General features: G+C 48.0%; 1 protein-coding gene across 2 annotated transcripts in view; it reads right to left on the bottom strand.

Moving 5' to 3' along the window:
* The window catches only part of LOC130522403 (pyruvate carboxylase, mitochondrial-like), a 128,864-nt gene that overhangs the window by 80,589 nt on the left and 30,361 nt on the right, over positions 1–17,914 (bottom strand). For both annotated transcript variants that reach the window (XM_057026786.1, XM_057026787.1), the window contains exon 11: positions 10,238–10,400. In XM_057026786.1, the coding sequence (XP_056882766.1) occupies positions 10,238–10,400 (163 nt within the window). The remainder of the gene's footprint in view (positions 1–10,237; positions 10,401–17,914) is intronic.

A 17,914-nucleotide genomic window follows, 5' to 3' on the forward strand; every position in this document is an offset into this window, starting at 1 on the left:
GCTGCTTTTAAGGCACAGCGGGTCCAGCTTTCTTTTCCACTGACCTCGGAACTCTTTATGCACCAATTGACTCCCTGAAGTGTTCACTTGCCGCTTCTCAATTCTTCAAAGGAGAAATGGAGGCCGGGGGCTCGGGGCTGCACCTCCGGGCCATTAGGTCGGCTGCAGCTCTGACAGGAAGCCGCAGCTTGGACAAACAAGGTTTGTTTGCTTGTGGTTTTGAGTGGTTCCGCCTGCTGGTCTTTGGACCGTATTTTTAAATGTCCACTCCCTTTCCGACACATTTTCAGGGCTGAAAAACCTGAGCTTCACAACGGAGCATTGGTGATCAGGTTGCATTAATGGACTTGAAAGCTTGGTCTGTCATAAAATTTAAAAGCCATTAGCGCTCTTCCCGAGAAAATAAACTTCCGTGTTTGGCGATTTATGTTTGTACTTTAAACGCGGTTTCTCCGCCCCCGCCCCCCCCACCTAGATTCCTGTATGAAGCCACCCTTTTAAAATACAAGCCCTGTGGGAGGTGACATTTTTGCTGCATAACAGAGGAAATAATCAAAAAGGACAAAATGCTAACAGAGACATTTCTATAGAGTCTCGGAGGAAAGGAAAAGTCCCGGGTTTGCACTTCTTTCCCTTTAGCTTTGACTTGTACGAACCCTTCGCCACTCATCTGCCTTTGCTGTTGTGTTTCAAGGCAGTTTCAGGGGTGAGACCTTGCCCCTCCCTCGTGACTCCAACTTCTGTCGACATCGCATGTCGAGGCAGTCCTGCTTCCCTTCATCTCCTCCTCTGCATCTTTTTTTTCTTCCTGTTTGCTTTCTCTCCTGCGGGCGCCGCATCGTAAACATGAGCTTCTTTTCAATGCCAGCCAACTGTCGCACACACTGACGTGCACGCACACCTCAAGCTATGTGACCAAACCTTCACAGTGGGTTTGCGAGCCTGCACGCCTGCGTGGGGGAATTGCACAGAAAGCTGCGCTTCCACACGCAGCTTTGGCGCTCCAGCTGAAGCAGGACGCCAAGGTCCTTTGATGGGTTTGTTTTTTTGGCGGGTTTCAGCTTCAGTTCCTGCAGCTGTAGCCGAGACAGATGTGTTTGAGAGATGTTGGCGGGGTCTGGGGAGGGGGGGCTCTCCAGTTTTTAGTTAATATCCTTCGCTTTTGTTTTAAAATACCCGCGGATAAATGGCACTTTCAACCATCTCCGCTTCAACTCTTCAAGAACTTCTGTTAAAGCCGAGCTTGGGGGGGGGGGGGGGGGGGGACCTGAGCAATTTTCAAATATCGCCCGACATAAAAGTAGCTTCTCACTTTAAGCTCAAACCTTAACCTCTTCTGGGATCTGACATCTTCCACGACCTCTTGCTCGCTCCTTCAAGCTGGACGTCTCCGCCTGTTTCTCTGTCTGTGCATTGCTTTCACTCTCGGAGGGCTCCTCTTTTCACCGGAACGATGGATGAGAAGCCGGGGCCATCTGCAGGAGCTGATAAAACCACCATTGCCCGCCCGCCCGCACGCATCCACACACACATACACACACACACCCCTGCAGATACCCAGATACATGCTGAAGGTTCAGTTTGAGAACACACAAGAATTCCTCCGGAGAACCAGCAGCGTTCTGTGCAGAAGAGACTTGTATGCGAAGCGAAACCCGAGCGATATTTTGCATTTCAAGAGGGGAGAACGACAGAGTGAAGAGCTGGAGGATGACAACGAGTCTAAAAAGAGAGTGGGGCTGGACTACTGACGTGCAGTGGTAGCAGCAGAAGGTATTCCAGACAAAGAACGAGTAATGAGGGGATGGAAATAAAGAGCCTGCAGGAAAGAAGACGTACAGAAAATCAAAGAATAGAGAGAAAACCCAAGCACTGGTCAGCCGTCTGGGAGATGAAATTCCCAGTACATCCCAGTTGATCCTCGGCTACAAAAGAACTTTTCTTTTTTTTTTCCCACGAGGGAATTCTGACTCCAGTTTAAAACGAGGTAAGGTCAACGAAATGGTGGATAATTCATAACTCTGCATATTTGAATGTAACAGGCTTCAAGTATAAAAATAAGGGCATCGCTAAACCCCAACTATTTTAGATTCCAGTAACTGGATGGTTCAAAAGGTCAGCGTTTGGGTGCCACAAAAACATCCATTACAATCAGAGTGGCCAATCAGAGGCTTCGCAGTCTGACCCACACTTGATTAAATCACTGCAATTCTCCCACAATAATGACACCAGCAACCCAACACGCGCACCAGCGCTGCAGATGGGAGGACAAAAGCAGAGTTCCTGCAGTGGCCGACGCAGAGGGCCATCTACGGCAGAGCGCCGCGCCACATTAATATGCAGAGCAGCACTTGTCTGCGAGGCCAACTGAACAGCCAGGCTCTCAGAGGAAATGCGCCGCTGCTGTCACTAATACCAATTAAGAGTTGCGACTTTGCCTAAGAAACGAGTTCAGATTCATGTTGTGATTAGTCTGGATTTTTTTTTCCTCCTCCGCTGCCTTGGCAACGGACGATATACAGATTCTAAAGTGCCCCCCAGAGAAGTCTCTAATCCAGCCCAATTGGCTGCTCTGTTCTCTCGGAAGATCTTAAATGTTATTCTTTTCTGAAATAAAACAACTTGTACTAGCCTGTTAGACATTTGGCCTCAGGAAAGAGCGGCTTTAATGGCCCTTTCTGGGAAAACAAGCCCTGCATTAATACGGCTAATTACCGACCTGAACTGTACACACGCAACAGTCATCACGCTCAAATTTTCCTGGTCAGCGTGGTAAATCGAGCTTTCGCGGGTTCCAAGGTTAAAGCCAAGTTGGTCGTAGACCAGCGTTCGAGACTGACACCTAGTGGCTAAGTGGTTTCAGGTGCCGCTCAAATAAAGACGGCGTTTTTCTGCTTCTCTCCACCATTAAATCAAGCGATCCAGCCCTCGACTCAAGTCGATAGTTCGCCACAGTGCTGCAAACAAGCAGCTAACTGATCATTTAGCCAGTTTAACGGGTAATTCGTTTTTTGCTTGGGACTTACAGCTCTACTTTATAAAGTTGCTTGTTCTTCATAGGAAAAAGGGGGGGAAAGCCAATCACGTCCAGCCATATCACAATAGCAACACGGTGCATGATTATGCTAATTTGTTTGTCAAATCTGAACAACAAATTCCATAATGAGACCGTTCGTGTAGGAGCTTTACATCTAGTCTGAAGAAAAGTTGTCAATGTCGAGCCAGACAAAAAGAAACGCTCGTTTTAGAACCACACGGGATTTCATCTTCATTTGAAACATTCAGGAAAAGTTATTCCAGCCTGCTGCTTCACATCGGCCCTGCTGAATAAAACACACAGCCAATGAAGTGCACACACAGACGTGCACCAGGGAATTGTTCCAAATTAAGCATGGTTGTAGGGCATGCTGGGTTTAGCTTCTTTTTTTTTTTGTTAAAAAAAAAAGGAAAACCATTTGCAGAAAGGCCAGCTTTTACTAATAGAGTAGGCCTGATCAGAAGTGACACAGCTGCACGGAGAGATGGAAATATTGAGACACAGGCAGCCATTTGGAGCAAGTCTGCACACACCAACAAGATAAGCAAACATCTGAAAGGCTCAGGAAAAAAAAAAACACAATTACTGAATAAGAGTGGGTCTGAGAGGCACCTTGGAAAACACACAAGGACCGTGGTGATATGAAGACGGAGATTGTTGACTTTGAGAGGGCTGAAAGGGGAAGAAAAATGAGGAGGGAGACAAGAACCAGACATCGGGGTAAAAAAAAAAGAAGGAAGAAAGACAAATAGGGCAGCGTTGGCACTAGAAAGGCCGAGACGTATTGTGAAAGGAGACGGGGGACCAGGTGTGAGGGGGAGGGAGAGAAAGGTGCAATTCGATTTGGAAATAAACAAGTTAGGGAGGGGCGGGCAGGACGGAGGGATGGAAGCGACAAATAAGTAGAAGATTTCCAGCGAGAGCGCGGGGAGATGAGGGACAGCAGAGGTGCACTGCAGCAGATCTACAGGAGCCAAGAGGTGGGACGGGCAGGAGGAGGGAGGAAACCCACCGGAGGCTCAACGACAGTGGATCCGGTACGTCACCAGAGCCGATCGACGCACAGTTCCACTCGATATTCATCTCGATTCGCTCCGAATTCTGTCGCAGATCCTTCCGACGGGAAGGTAGAGGTGGGAGGGAACAAAACCATCCCTGTCTGAGGTAAAGGCCTCGTTAAACTAATGGCTGGGCTGGCGTGCGCCTGTAATCATCCTGTTAAAATATTGAAATGCGTCGCACATATTTGAATACGGAGCGGCGCCCGGGCCAAGCCGAGCGACCTCGCTGCTCCACGCTGTCAGAGAGGGCACGGACGTGGTTTTCCGTGCACGCAAATCAACCTAATTGATGTTTTTAGTGGTGCATCAACCCACTTTTCCGTATTTTCACAACCTTTTTACCAAAAGCCCGGCGCGTTTATCCACATCGGGAGCGGAGGGAACTTTAACTCCAACAATAAACCAGCCGGGGAACTGGGAAGGAAAAAAAACAGGAATGATGAAGAGAAGGGAGAAGAGACATCAGATCAACTAGACCAGTCAAAAAAACGACAAATATGAGGCTGAGTGAGGATCGGGGGGGGGGGGTATTCAATTATTGATGCCTGCAAACACACCTGTACGCCTGCCGACGCGCGAGATACGCAAAAGAGGAAATTGATAGTGACAGCGGGAAGTGAAAAGGGCAAATGGAAGCAGCTCCTGTGGAAAGGCTGGGAGAAATAACGGGGGGGGCAGTATACAGGAGAGGGTGCCAATTACAGTATATGGAATAGAAAATATGGTTTTGCGGTAAGTAAAGAACATGTCACTGCTGTTTTACGGGCCAGACCGGGGCTCTGGTGAATTTATTACCGCCGACGGAGCGGCCGTGTCCTCGCTGGGATTGTCATCGGTTACAACTGCAGCTTCCTGAATTATTCAGCGATGATCGGTGGCCAGGAGGAGGTCACCGCCGCCGCGGTTGGCCTGCAAAGACGGACGCCGATTATCGTTTTGAGATATTTCAGAGTAATTGGTCGTAAACGTCGCAGGTTTTTTTAAATTTTTTTTAACCGTGCCTGGAAAAATGGGAGCGGACAGGAAGAAATGGAATGTAAAAGAAATGACCTTGAATCTGTCACGTGAATACGGTGAAATGGCACAAGTGCATGGAAATGTTGGGATAACAGCCGATAACAGCCTTTTTAAAATGGATCGGCTCTGACTGGGAGGAAACCGGTTCCAACGACCATAAACGCAACAACTTGGCATTTTGATGACGGCGGAGGTCATTGTGGAGCTGGACGTGGTCCCGCTTCCTCGCCTGTGTAGTGGCGGTACGCCATCCAGGTCAGCACACACACACCTTTTTTGATGACGTAGGCCATAAATGGGACTATACTACAGCTGGGAGATGGCTGGAACACATGGCTGGAATTATTTTAAATGCAAAAAAGAAGCCTGATGCTTTTGTTCAGTATGTGTTTTTGTCTGGCCAGTGAGCAGAAATGCTCAGGCTGTTTAGATCTGGCAAATACCTCTTAATGGCTCCGGTTATTGGCTTTATACGCCCAGATCTTGAATAAAAATGTATCAAAGAACAGCTTGGCTGTGGGCTTGTTTTGCCCATGTAATTTGTCTGTGATACATTGCTGCTTTGGTATTAATAACTTTAATGTAGGCCTACTTGAAGTGAACATGAACTGTAACAGCAAGATGGTGTTTATTTAGTACTGGGATCGGATCAGGGGCGAAAAGAACCAGGATCAGGTTAACCCTTGTGATTCTTTGAAGTAGAGGTAGAATTTAAAAGTAGTAGAGAGTAGTAGAGTAGTAGAGAAGGTCAGTCATAAGTTAGCAAATCATGATCTGAACCTGTAAAAGGCCAACATGTCATCGCTTCCATTTATCACACCAAAGTGAAAGCAGTATTAGCATTTTATAAACTAAAAACCTTGTTTTTTGAGGGGGGGGGGGTTATGCAATGCATAAAAGAGTGACAGCAATCCTGCTGGAGCATGGACATTCCTACTGTGTTATTCCAGCCGGTATACACACTCATTAATGCTAAGCTAATGAAAACAGCAACAACGCAATAAGAGGCCAAGTGTATTAAAATGTTGTGTCTCTGATTAAAATGTCTTCAGCTCCCCATTATGAGTAATGATTTTGGGAGGGCAGGTTGTATTTCATTACTAATGATTTTTGCCTGGCAATTTTGACAAATGCAATTAAAGGTAATGGGATTGCACGCAGAGGGCAGGAGGGGAGCGAAGGCATCAGAAAAGCAGGAAAAAGCCAGAGACGTTTATTGGAGTATTGAGTGGATGGTGCGTGGATGGAGCAAAGAGGAATTGTCTCAAACACTGGGCTAATTTAGGACCTCCCCCGCCGCAGCGACCAGTGGCAGAGATGAACGCAGAAGATGGACCCGAGATTTCATTTGACATGACTGATAAAAATGCTGCATATCAATTAGAAAGATGACTGATTTATCGCGCCTCCATTTGCCCCAGACGGCGCAGACACACTGCCAGAGTATGCTCGGTGCGCCTCAGGAAGTTACAAAATTAGCTAGAGCTGCAACTAACGATTAATATAACCACTCTTATTTCTGAGCGGTCGACCAATGGCAGGGTGACACACCCAACGCCTCAACGTCTGTTAAGTCGCCTTAAATTTGCGAGAAAAGAACGACCGCCTCCAGTTGTAGCGGGCAGGGCGAGCGCATAAGGTCATGCAAACCCACGCACACGTGCACACGTGCTCTATTAAACCAGGAAATGATAAATGTCACATCTGATGCATTCTGGGAAGGCAGCTAAATGCTAACCCTAGCAGCACACAAGGAAAGTGGAATGGAAGAATTAAAGGTGTGGCTAATGACAAAAATGGGAGGTGGGGGGGGGCAATGGGACCGGGCCTCATTACTCACGTTTTGTAGAATGCAGAAGGTGAGATGGGAGATTATTGCGAATATGAGGAGAGAAACATCTGGAAATGAGGAAATCACAAGTCAGAGAGAGAGACAGGAGGTCGGGAAGCAGGAAGGACGGATAAAAAGATCAGCTGTGGAAGAGAATGAAGCTCATTGGATCCAGATCTCGTTGCGCCTCAGAGCAATCTAAACCTTTCTTCATTTGCCCTGGAGACTGCAGCAGGGGCACTTTTACCAGCTTCCCCATGTGCAGGTCACAAACCACCTTCATCATCCACTTATTGCACCGCAGGAGTCCTGTTGCGACTCTTGGAACCGTCCCCAAAACCTGCCGGGCGACACCGATGCTGGGAGACCACTGAAGTCGGCGTTTTTAATAACTCCCCCCCTCAGACTCCCGAGGCTGTTCTGCTTCGGACCGTCACCCTTTGACATCCATCACTCCACATCTACGCCACCGTCGTACTCGACGTGCAACAGCGGAGGCTGCGACCGCTCCGAGATCGTGCGGCTCCCGCGGATGCTGCGACTAAGAAGCCCCTTTCGGAGGAAACACTAACTTTGCTGCAGAGCGACACTGAACGCAACGCTGCCAGCTCGTTTCGGACGCCGTTGTCAATTACTCATTGGGAAACGGATCTAAACGGCCTGTGTCTGACAACTGATTACCCCCCCCAGCCTGTCCTCTATGTTCTGTCATTTAAGTGCACATAGAACCTGGAATCAAGACCTTGTCAACCTGTAATGAACAAGATGGCCGATTTGTCGCACGAGTGCTTTTGATTACTTTCAAACGTCGATAGATTTTTTTTCTTTCTCTTTTGCGCCACAACCTTTCCATCATATCGGACCTCGAAAAGGCTTAATGGCTCCCGGGGAGAACAGATTATCTCATTATTTGAATCTGTTGCTTCTCCTGCTCTGACTGTTCTATTCAGAGGAGGTGGGGGGGGCAGCAGCAGATTTCATGATTCCTCTTTCGTCTCCACAGAAGACAGTGGGTGCACCCCGATAGTCCTTTGGTCTATTTTGGATCCTCGACACCCACCAGTCTTCGGTCTCTGCACGCAGCGACTCCCTCCTCCCCGTTCTTGACACCTCCGATGCTTTAATATTTGAAGAGTTCCAAGCGGGCGAGTGCACAACTCAGCCACAAAACCTCAGTGCCTTTTCGTGAAACACACGTTAGCAGCAATCACAGACATCTGGGTGGGGGGGGGGGGGGGCGCGGTACCTGGTGCCCGGATCAGGCGTTAAAATGAAAAGGGAATTGCTTCCTCCTCCTCTGCTCCACAAATTAAAAGCCAGTTTAAATCCCAGCAGTCGAAACGGCTTTTAATGCAATTTGGAGGTTGTCCGTGGTGACATTTTGGCCTCCGATTCAGAACCATCCCCTCGCTGTGTCGCTCAGCTGCAGAGCTCCCTCAAAGCCTTTCAGTCATAATTTATTCATCCTCTCTCAGCTGCTGCATTCCTCCATCCACACGCCGTTTTGATTGCGCCGGGTTTATTCATATTGCATGATAATGGCGCGCGGAGCAGCATTTCTGTTGACCTCTGGTGCATGTTCCAGGGCAAAAGAAGGCCGAGCAAAAAACAGGAGGAAGTGTGCAGGAAGCGTCTCTTAAATATTGGTGTAAAAAGCAGTTGATGCCGAAAAACAGAAGAGAAGTCCTTGAAGGTCGCCGGATGAAGCGACTGCAAAGTGGCGTGGAAACAGCGATTTTCACAGCGGGACGCAGCAGCATCAAAGTCAGAATGCTGCATAATGGCGGCGCCACTTCAACAGCTTATAATTTCTCAAGCCTGACGTGAACAAAAGTGGAACAACGGAATGAATCAAACGCATCTTCTGCCCCAGAACAAGGTCGCGGGGCTGCGGCTGTTAAATGGACCCACGCCACAACACACGTGCGCACACAATTTCCCTACCTGAGACCATGACTAAGAAGGGGGGGGGGGGATGATGATTTGTTTGATTGGAGAGCCGGCGGAGCAATAAAGAGCCACCGTTACGTCACTGAAGAGGTAATTTACAGGGAGAGCCTGTGGGGACGTGGCGGCGGTGGCGGCGATGATGGGGCTCCAAACGTCATCAATTTAAAATCCAGACAAAGTCAGAGTGCTGAGCAGCCCCCCCGCCTCCACTTTGACGCATTGATCAGCTGTAGATTATAGATCTGACAGGATACTGAAGGGTGCACACATTAGAGGATGAGGGTTTTTCCCCCTGTCGCTACACTGCTAAAGAATTTATTTTACTTTTATTGCCCTCCAGCAGAATCCTCCCCATTTAAGCTGGAGCTCAAACGCACCCAGTGGCTGTTACATCGCTCCGATTTATCTTAAACGCACCCTTTAATTTGTTTTCAATCCACTAAATGGCCTTTTTACTTCTATTAAACCTTTTTGGGGGGGGTGGGCTAATCTGTCATTTTTATTGATTCAACACGGGTTTTATTAATATTTAATTGTTTGTAAAGCAGGCCGGTAACAAATAGAAAAACAATGGCTAAAAAGGAGGGAATAGGATAAAGGAGAATAGTAAAAGTGAGGAAGAGTGGGTGGTGGTACGGTCCTGGGTGATGGGAGGAAGCGGCTCACATCGTAAAGCATCCAGGGATCAGACCTCATCAGCAGGAGGGAGAGATTAGATTTGCAGAGAGGCAGTGATAAATGGTGGCTATTGTGAGGTGTGGAGATGTATAGCATATGTGGATTAATACACACCGTGACCAGACCACGACCTCTTTCATGCACGCGCACACACACACACACAGACCTGCAACCATCGCTCAGAAAGTGTTACAGGCACCATCGCAAATAAATACACAAGCGCCAAGACAACGGCGGCCAGATCAGATGGATTTAGCCTGTGACCGCTGCAGCCAGACACCGTTAGCTCTCGTTAGCGCGCAACGTCAATCTGGTGACTTCAACCTTGAAACCGCGACTTCCGTTTTGTTCCCGAAAACAAATTCAAGCCTCACTTCCAGTCGCACACAGGCAACTCCGACTTATTTTCCTGTTGCGAAAGGCGGAAAAACGTAAACACGGTTGAGGGAAACACCGGCGGACGTTTTTAAAAGGTTCAAAGGGAACCTGTCCAGATCTAATTCAAAACCTCTTTGATCTTTGTACTAAATCCACAGTGATCCTTCCTGCAGCGCCTGGATAACGCCGACAAATACCGGGCTCCCGCCGTGCAGATTTGTTAACCGGGGTGCCAGGAAATGCGGTCTCCGTGGCTACACTCGCGGATCACAAGGTGGAGCTCACCTCAATCCTGCCGGTGTCGGGTTGGAAGCCCCGGGCAGGGTCTTCGGTCGTCACTCTGCACTGGATTGCGCAGCCGTTCACCCTGATCTTGTCTTGCTTGAGGTTCAGGTCCGGAAGGCTGCGGCCCTCGCACACACGCAGCTGAGCGTGCACCAGGTCCACACTGTGGAGAAGAAAAGGGAATTAAAGAAGTCGTACAATCAGCACAGACACTTCTTCTCGCAGGTTGCCAGTTTCTATCATCATCCTCCTCTAACGTTGCTGTTCTCACCTTTGATTAACTGGCTGTGGTGGAACTAATTACTGGGTTCCCTCTAACCCAAGTAAGAGTTGCACTCCCAAAATAGTGGCTAGAAAACTTCCGGTTAACCCTAATCCACGCCTAATAACAGATATAGCTCCACAATAGCTTACTCACACTCACCAAACGTGCATTTTTTCAGCCAAACTACGATACAGAACCCGATTCCCTGCCAGGCCCTGACAGACTTATGCATTTATTTAAATGTGATGCTTGACAAAGTTGTTGTCAGAAGTTTCACAACCTTACAGGATTTTTTAACACTCTGTCTCAAGTTTAATTGGAGCTCTTGGAACTGACAGCGACGCTGGTGTTTGGATAAGAGAAATATACCATTTTTCCGCCTTATACAAGTGTTTTGATTTAGCTTTTGTTAAGGCAGCTAAATTGAAGGCGGCGAGGGCGCCGGCGCGACATTCCCGCAACCCATTTCTGCCAAAATCAAACACTGAGAAAAGTGGGCAGCCAGCGACACAAACAGAAGGCGCACAACAGCAAACAAGCTGAGAATTTGGGCAGCATCTCTGCGTCCATTTCCTTCATGTCTCAATTATATCTGCGTTTCAGGCCAAGCAGAAGGGCGATTATGCATCAGGCTGTTGCAAAATGTGTTGAGGGAGAAAACAAAAGCCCATCTCTTGATATGTGAGAGCAGAAACGCTTTTGTTACTCGTTCTTATCATTTTAATTAATTAGCATCACACATCTTTTAATATCCAAAATGAACAGATTCATTCAGTCGCCATGTGGGCAACATCTCCGATAGGATTATGGAAATTCACTGATTAATTTACTGCCAAATAATAAGAATACAATGGCCATCTTTAACGTGTATTAATATCTTCTGCTAATACAGCTGGTTAACATGTGTTAACAGTAAAATTACTCTATTTATGGGTTTTAATTTGCAGCGAAATCACCAAGATGAGGCTATAAATAGACAATCTTTTGCCGGGCGCCTGTTTCGAGACAAAAACTAGACCTGAACATCATTTTAGTTAAAAAGGTGGGGTGATGATAATGGAGGCCATGAATTAAGCAGAATAGCCGTGAAGTGAAACTCATTGTATATTAATTTGACTTAGACAAATTAAAAGAGCCCGCAGCAACCATGTGGCTCTGGTCGCAACCGGCAACACAACCAGTCCAATCAATCGCTGCCCGACTGGAAAGGACGAGGCTGAGGTCAGAGGGCCACAGCAACATTCTCCACGACTGACATGCTGAGTGCTCCAACCTCAACAGAGACTCTACTTAGAGCCCTCAAGGAAAGCGGCCTGTGTACCTGCTCTGGGCCTCCTACCAGTCCACCACCGAAAGCATCCCCACTTAGGTGACTGCCTGGCACGCAAAGTGCACGGAAGGAGACAGGAAACGCCTCCAGAGGCTCTATCGAAGCATCTCCAAAAAAAGAACCGGGCCCCCCGCCTCTGGACGTCTTCCCAACGCACCGTCTCTAAAATGGCCAGCTCCATCCCTGAAGATGTGCGCTCGTGTCTTTTAGGCGCACACAGTAACTGAGAACAAAGCTGCGGTTATCAACAAGAAAAACAAGAAGCAGCCGCTAAGGGGAGAGAGAATTAAGGCATGTTTCATACCGACACGTTTGCTTTCTGTGCCAAATTATTTGGGACATAAGGCATTTGGGTTTTTATAAACTAACAGAGCCATCCGTCGTCTTCGTGGCTCAGTGGCGTGACGAGCCGAAACTGCCCAACTTCCGCCCCAACTTTGGAAACCTGCCTCAGCAGCGTGTTCAATTGTGCCGTTTTTCCATTCGTCACTGACAATGTTTAAAATGCAGCACTATTCCCAGCTGCTTAGTGACAATGGTGGTCCTCGGGGGTGCCTGAAACCAGTCCGAGCCGAGGTTTTCCGTCCCACCAGGCAGAAAACGTATCCTCCAAAGACCGTGGGATCCCAGGTGAATACACGTCTACCTGACAGGACAGAAAATCTGGCTCGTCAGCAGATCTGGGCACCCTTGAGAGTTTATAGCTTTAAAAACAGAACGCCATCAGCTAATTACCCATTTTGCAGCCTACGAACGCAAAGGCAACATGGCAGTTTAATCATATTTTCACAGGAGTCTCCCCCCCCCCCCAGGCCCAAGGAGCCCTCTCCAGCTGCAGCTCCGGCCTTGGTCCAGGGGTTATTGAGGGGCAATTAGTTGGCAGAAAAGTTGATTAAAAAGAGTTATTTAGTGATATGCAGAATTTAGGCAAAGAAGAAACTGAAATAATAAGGTGTTAAAATGAGATTTTCACCCAGGGCTCAGGAACACGTTGGGTAATAAAGCACCGTGCAGCCTTGAGGGCCTTGTCATTTCTGTTAATACCAAGGTTTGATGTGCACATTTCCCAAAATTAACAAATAATCACATTACAAGGAGCTGTACGGAGCAGAGAAAAATGGCTCTTTATTTTGGTCCGAGCCAGAAAAACGCGTGAACGAATGGGGGGGGGGGGGGGGGTTAATTTCATTTTATTACACTGAATGTACAATATTAGTCATTTTCTTTGCTTCTGCGGCACCCATTGATCACTCTAAAAGATAAACAGCAACTGCATTAAATGTTGCCTCGAGGCACAAAATTAGCAATAATAATTGGCTGCCTTTCTTTGCTTTTTCTCAGGGTTTCTCGCTTTGTCCAACAGGCATTTTGAATACATTAATCTATGATGTCAGAGCCAGCAACTGCTACCGCCTGGTTTTCGGCCCCCTGAAGAGCAGCCAGCTTTACATTCAATCTCGGACAATCCAGAACAAAGATGGGAAGCGCGGCAGAACCGTCTGCTCGACTGAAGACGTTCTTTGGAGAAGCCTTCGGTAGCCTCGCCGCCTGGCGCGTCATTCTGCCTGCAAGCTTTGCTTCAGGCTGCTGATGAACTTGTAAATATCTTACATTTGCTCTCCGATCAGAGCACCTACTCCGAGAGGCGCTCCAGTCGATCCTTACCCAGCATGATTGGCTCCGAATGCTCCACTAGCATAAACAAACATCACTGTTTATTTGGGATGAGCAGCATTAATTCCCAGTCCTATAGAAATGTGTGCGTTCCATCACATGTGGTCAAAGTGGTGGAAACCTGAGGTAATTCCACATGGAATTTTATTTTCCAGGAAACATCCTGCAGCAGAGTGTGAAACCATCCCGGCACCGGCAGCAGTCTGAACTCCAATTGAACTAAATATGCTCCCCTCAGAGTAGCTGCAAATATGATGGGGGGGGCAACGACATGCACTTATTTATCCTGACACACGCACGGGTGAACACTGCTCTGCACCCAATCCTCAGACAGCTTGGGAAGGCGAGAGTGAGGTTAAGGACTGCCAAATATTCACTGGAAATGGTGGAACGTCCTTTTTATCCCCCCAATAGGTTGAGCAAGGCAACGCCTCACATTCAGCCTGGATCGGCGGAGGCCGATGTTGGCTCGACTCCACGGACGGGAGTGCAAAGAGATGTTCGTTAAAAGATTCATTCTAGTAAAATCCAATATCGCGGCTGCCCTGATTTACTCCAGCCGTGAGGGCGGAGATGTACAGGCAGGTCTACTGACCTTTGACCCAACTTATATACCGGTTGTTCCATTCCATTTAATGCCATTATAACTGTCTGAAATGGAAAATTTCATGTCTGAATAACCATATAGCTAAAGAAAACACTCTCGGGCCTTTCAGACACGTGCAGGTGTACATGCAGAGCTTGTTCTCGACTGTTTACATGGACGTATTTCCCTTGGTTTAACTCATTTGTTTAACTAGAACCGACTGCAGGAGAATTTCATAAAAGCATCCAGACAGTCGGCAAAGAGTTTCAGACATAACACCACCCCCCACCTTACACTTTCACACAGCAGAAATCCTAATTGGTGCATGAGCAGCAAAGGCTCACACAGGTCGCGGACGGAACTAATTGTATATCATTTCGAGTCGCCTCTACTCAGAGCTCGTTACTGGCTCGAAAAAAGATGAAGTTGCCAGCAGGGAAAGAAATAAAGTAGCAACATACGCGCAGAAAGGTGGAGAAAGTGCACTATTAAAGCCACCGATGACACAACAATTAAAGCTGCTGCTAAATAACACACTTTTTTTATGTATGCAAAAATAATTAAGTGGGGAACACAGGAGGAGTGGGAGTATGAAAAAGAAAGCTCAAGTCAGAACTGATAGGAGGAGTAGGAAAAGTAGGAGTGTGGAAGAGATCGGATTTGGCCTGACTAGAAGGAACAAAAAGGATGAAGGCGAGAAGGAAGTAGGAGGACAGCAGAGAGGCAGGGGGAGAGGAGTCAGAAAGGATAAGTGGGAGTGTGGGACAACAGGGAATGACTGTGGATAATTGGGGATGAGGGGAAGAGAAATTGGCTGGGGGGGTTTGGTGGGAGATATCAAACGAGCAGAGGTGGAGCAAAAGAAACGGGGGATTGCGTAATCACAGGCATTTCTTTTAAAATAAACAAACAAAAAGGGGGACACCAGAACAACAATCAAACTTTGCTTCTCAATGCCATCCTTTTCCATTTTTGGGCGCTCCTCTTTTCAGCCTTTCATCTTCCTTTGTTTTCCACCCCCCAACCTCCCACATGTGGCCTCGGAAAGCAAAAAAATAAAAATTAAGTCCCTTTGAAGTGAATGTTTGATTTATAACTATATTAGAGTGCTGTGCGTTTGTCTGCACTCCATCGGCGCGCACGCTCGTGATGCGTGTGGGGTTTTTTTCCTCCCCGGGAGTCGGAGGGGTTTGTTAATATTCACACAGGCCGCGTCTCTGGTAAATACATTTTTCAAAATGGCTCAGGGGCAAGTGGTAAAAGAGCGGAGCAAGAAACGAATCTTTCATTTTAGTGCGACTAATGCAGAGTTGTGTTCCGCAGATTTGCACGAAAAGGCTTGAGCGCGCTCGTGTCTCCCTGGAAATGTGGGCAACGTGCTCCTCGGTCAAGATGAATGCAGGGAAAAAAAATAAAAACAATAAATGAAAAAAAAAAAAAAAAGGAAAAGCATAACAAAAAAAGGATGCTGTGGGCGGGCGAGGCCGCCGCGGGTGCAACGATACATCATAAATCACGATAACGCCGTCGTAAGATCCACTTGAATTTCCTGAGACAAATTTAGACTGCCGACAGAAGAGCAGAGGAAGCCTGGTGGTGGTGGGGTAGTGGGGGCAGGGGGAAAACAGAGTCGTGGGGGGTGGATAAAATTTGAGTCTATGTGGCATGAAGATGGCACTTTGACATCAATTTAGCTGGCAGCCGGAAAACCGCACCGCCCGCTCGCTGCACAAACGAGAGCACGTCGGGGGGGGAAGACGATGAAGGGATGGGGGAAAATAATCAGTTCAGAAATGTTGAGTCGGAAGAAAATATACTGGAGCTGGAAAATGTCGGGAATAGAGAGGAGGAATCGTTAAAACCGTCTCCCCAACAAATGCTAAATTAAAAACCTTTGTTGGATAAACGGAGCATAAATAAGAGACGATGAAAACATCAGCGCAGCAGCATTCTAACCCCCCCAGGACCTCAAACCAACCAGGCCTTCCAGGACGCAGCAGCCGACCATAAAACCCACAGGTGCTCCAAATACGTCGCCATTATGGGTTTTGAGGGGTAAAAGCACCTAAGGGAACATTCAGCCACCCTGCAATTAAACAATTAACCCCATTCCAGAAGAACACCTCGTGCGCTTCCTTGCAACCTCCGCGCTTTCACACTTCCTCCGTCGTGATACAGGGGCCACACGCTGCTTTATTAAACCGGGATATTGAACTGATGCCCGTCTCCTTGGCTCCGTATCAACTTGAGCCGCGTCAACGTTCCTCCTTTGATTAAAACTCAATGCGTGAGGCAGCCGCAGACACACAAAGGTGATCAAAGCAGCTGCAAACCAAACAGTTTGGGGTTTTTTTTTGTAGCAATTAGCTCCAATTCCACCATGAAGCATCAGCTGTAGCCTTCCCCCCCCCTTTACATACCAGGTGTTGGTTGGCTGTTCTCAACCAACACTTTTGCACAGTTATCAGGATAAAACATCTGCACATGAATGTTTGGCAGTCCGGTATTTAAAAAGTGCTAAAAGACCCACTCGGTTGCCGCCTGGAAGCAAACCCAGAGCAGGAGTCTGTGATTGATCCGTCTGTTTGAACCCAGTTGGCGCCTGACTGGCAGCTTTCACGCCGGCCCCCCGCTGACCCCACTTTATTTGAACTGCACCCAGTAGCTTCGGGAGGACTTTCAAAGCAACAAAACAGCAGCACTCCTTCGCGCGTACTTCCACCTTGAAAAGTGCGGGTGCAGGACGGTGGCGGCGGCTTCAAGGTCATCTTCCTTTCACGTTAACTCCCGAGGATTTCTGCCTGGTTGAAAAGCCGAAGAATCCTTCCTCCTCTGCCACATTGCTAGAAAATCAAAGGCGCCCCTCACGGACACAAACAGCTCAACACGGGCCTGATGAACGCAATCACGTTTTTCTTACACGGAAAACATTGAGCAGCAGGAATCACAATTAAGGAAGTGACAAGTCGGGTAAGCATGCAGATTGGTCGGAACGCACACAGGCTCTCACACCAGCACGCATGGATTCAAAATAATTCATCAACTCGGCGCACAGAGCAGCTCAGGGAAAACACACACGAGTGAAAAACCCGGAGATACGAGAGTCGCAGAGCTGATCGGATAACGTGACAAGTCCTTAAAATGAGCCGCCGCCGAGCGAAATTGGAGATAACGAGCGCGTAAATGTGTGGTGTGGGTGTGGGGGGGGGGGGGGGGGGGGGGGGGATTATATGCAACAAATAAAACATGAGAAGCTGAAGGGTGCGCTGAGGAGACCACACGGGGAGGAGGACAACTTCATTAGAAGGGGCTTCGCCGCATCACGGTACCAACGACTTATACCTGATAGCATGTAGCCTCACAGGGCTGCGTTCAAGATCAGACAGAAAAACGGGCCGAGAACGTCCAGGGTGTAATTCAACAGGAAAGCCATCCTCATTAAACACAAAGTCCTGAGCGGATGACAGGGGACATCCGATAAACTGGATAGTGTGTGTTTGTCTATCTGGGAGGGATTTTCTGTCATTTCGCTTCATTATGGTCCTCTCGCGGCGTTTAACAAGCTGCTGAATCATGCGCGTGTCAGCAGAGGCAGCTGCTATCGAATCTGCAGGTCGGCGAAAGGGGAGCGACGACCGAAGCGTGTTGGCGAAACACTGTCCGTCATCGGACGCCTTTTTAACCAGTCCAAACAGACCAGGAGGAGTGTTGGAGAGACCCATCTGGGGACCGCGGCTATGCCGTCGAAACAGGAATATATCGAAATTCTCTTCTTTTCCGCTCCTGTCCAGGGGTCTTAAAAGGGATCTGTCAGCTTCTGAT

Source organism: Takifugu flavidus, chromosome 3 (assembly GCF_003711565.1).
Source record: "Takifugu flavidus isolate HTHZ2018 chromosome 3, ASM371156v2, whole genome shotgun sequence".
Taxonomy (NCBI): domain Eukaryota; kingdom Metazoa; phylum Chordata; class Actinopteri; order Tetraodontiformes; family Tetraodontidae; genus Takifugu; species Takifugu flavidus.